This window comes from Morone saxatilis, unplaced genomic scaffold (genome assembly GCF_004916995.1).
Source record: "Morone saxatilis isolate NCDOM2014 unplaced genomic scaffold, NCSU_SB_2.0 Contig23, whole genome shotgun sequence".
Lineage (NCBI taxonomy): Eukaryota > Metazoa > Chordata > Actinopteri > Moronidae > Morone > Morone saxatilis.
Window position 1 is genome coordinate 21,264,412 of NW_023339796.1, and position 1,885 is coordinate 21,266,296.

The 1,885-nt window shown below is 43.3% G+C and overlaps 1 protein-coding gene across 1 annotated transcript in view; it reads left to right on the forward strand.

Moving 5' to 3' along the window:
* LOC118335038 (melanoma receptor tyrosine-protein kinase-like) overlaps positions 1-1,885 on the forward strand; it is a 21,935-nt gene that overhangs the window by 7,376 nt on the left and 12,674 nt on the right. The window contains exons 11-12 of the mRNA XM_035671213.1: positions 918-1,117; positions 1,209-1,341. Coding sequence (XP_035527106.1) covers positions 918-1,117; positions 1,209-1,341 — 333 coding nt within the window. The remainder of the gene's footprint in view (positions 1-917; positions 1,118-1,208; positions 1,342-1,885) is intronic.

The window sequence follows — 1,885 nt, forward strand, 5'->3', positions numbered from 1 at the left end:
AATCTGTAAGTACACCACTAAATGCCATTAAATGATACACACCGGTCCTTTAAACATGGTAGACCTCAATAAAGACCAGATCCTCTCTGTGGCCGATGAGATGCAGATGCTATTATATTTATATTAAATGGAAAATATTTGATATCCATTCAGTGTTATTTGTCTCGTGGCAGAATGGATCAGTGAGCCAGTGGCTGGATGTTGTTAAAAACTAAAACCACCATCTTTCTTGAACCTTAACTAGGTGCAGAATCTCTGAAGACAAATAAATATCATCATCATCATTTTGTTGCCACTAATAGAAAAACAAATGAAATACGATTTCTATGATGGATGATGAATAACGTTAACAGTTACTGACTTATTAACCGGCTACAAACCGGCTCCTTTCCCGCTTTATGCCTCTCCTTTTCCTGCCTGAACCCGCTGTGTCTTCGTCATCCCAGTAGTCGGTTATGTTGCCAACTCACCCAGCTCTGGTTAAAGTGAAGAGCTGAAAACATCAGATCTGTGTGGAGTGACAGTAAATCACCTGACCTCTGTCGGTTTCGTTGCCCGCTCTGCCGGCTGCGGTTCTGGTGCTCATTCTCCTCTGCTAGTAGTGTAATCAAACCTCCCTCATCCTTCGAACTCCCAGTAGGCAGCTAATAGGACCACGAAGTTGGTAATGGTAGCTGGTACTATTAGCACATGCAGCAAACACTTCCTGTGAGAAAGAGAAAAGGCACAGCTCCTGAACAGAGTTTGCTGAAAAGTGGGTTGACTAAGACTCCTCTCATCAACTAGCAGCCTTTATTGTGTTTAATAAAAGATTATGGAAGTGTTCTCTGACCTCTGTAAACCAGAAACAAGTCTTTGTTATAAGCTGAATATTCAATATTGTTTATTAACCTCCACATTATATCTTTCTTCTCCAGTCAGCACAGTTTGGTAGTGGTGAAGGCGAAGCACCTCCGCTGGCTGGGTCTGCGCTCTCTGAAGGAGGTAAGTGCCGGGCAGGTGATATTGAAGGACAACTCTCAGCTCTGCTACACCGGGCGCGACCAGTGGACCCGCCTCTTCAGATCCAGTGACCAGAAAATCAGCATGCGCAACAACGGCCCACCAGACGTGTGCAGTGAGTTTCTGGATGTGTGTCGCAGTCACTGCTGACATCTGTGTTTATGAATGAAGGGAAAGAAATAAGAAAACCTTCTTGTCACCCTCAGAACAACAGAATCAAACCTGCGACACAGAGTGCACAGATGAGGGCTGCTGGGGTCCAGGTCCCACCATGTGTGTCTCCTGTCAGCATTTCGACCGAAGGGGGCGCTGTGTGGCGTTCTGTAACCTGCTGCAGGGGTGAGACAGTGCTGGGACATGAACCGTGCTCACACACGTGTGTGTTGATGTTCAGTTTTTAAAGATGCACAAGATGACTCAGTGAGACACGGCAGGTTGAAGTTTGTAAATAATAATATAATATTCATATATATTACTTTATACTCCACGTTTTAATTACATGCTTGTGTAGACAAGAAGCCCTGAGGACTTTGTGTGTGAGGATTGAAAAGTTTAGCCACTAGGGGGCAGATCAGGGCCAAATCACCCCTAGCCACAACTGGAATTTCTTAACTCAAAACTAAATATTTTGCACAACAACAACCACACTAAAGCACCAGTATCTTAGACCAAAACAATGTTATGGAATCAAACTCACCAAAATCGTCTCTGTTAGTCTGTCCAACAATCACCAACTCTGGTTTGGTGTAAATAAATCCTTAATTCATTCGTTTGATGTGAAAATGTTTAAGAAAAAGGCTGCAATGGTTGCAACATGAACTAACGTTAATCCTTGGGGTCAAATCCATCCATTAAAAGTTGATTGTTATTGTCAGTGTCTGAC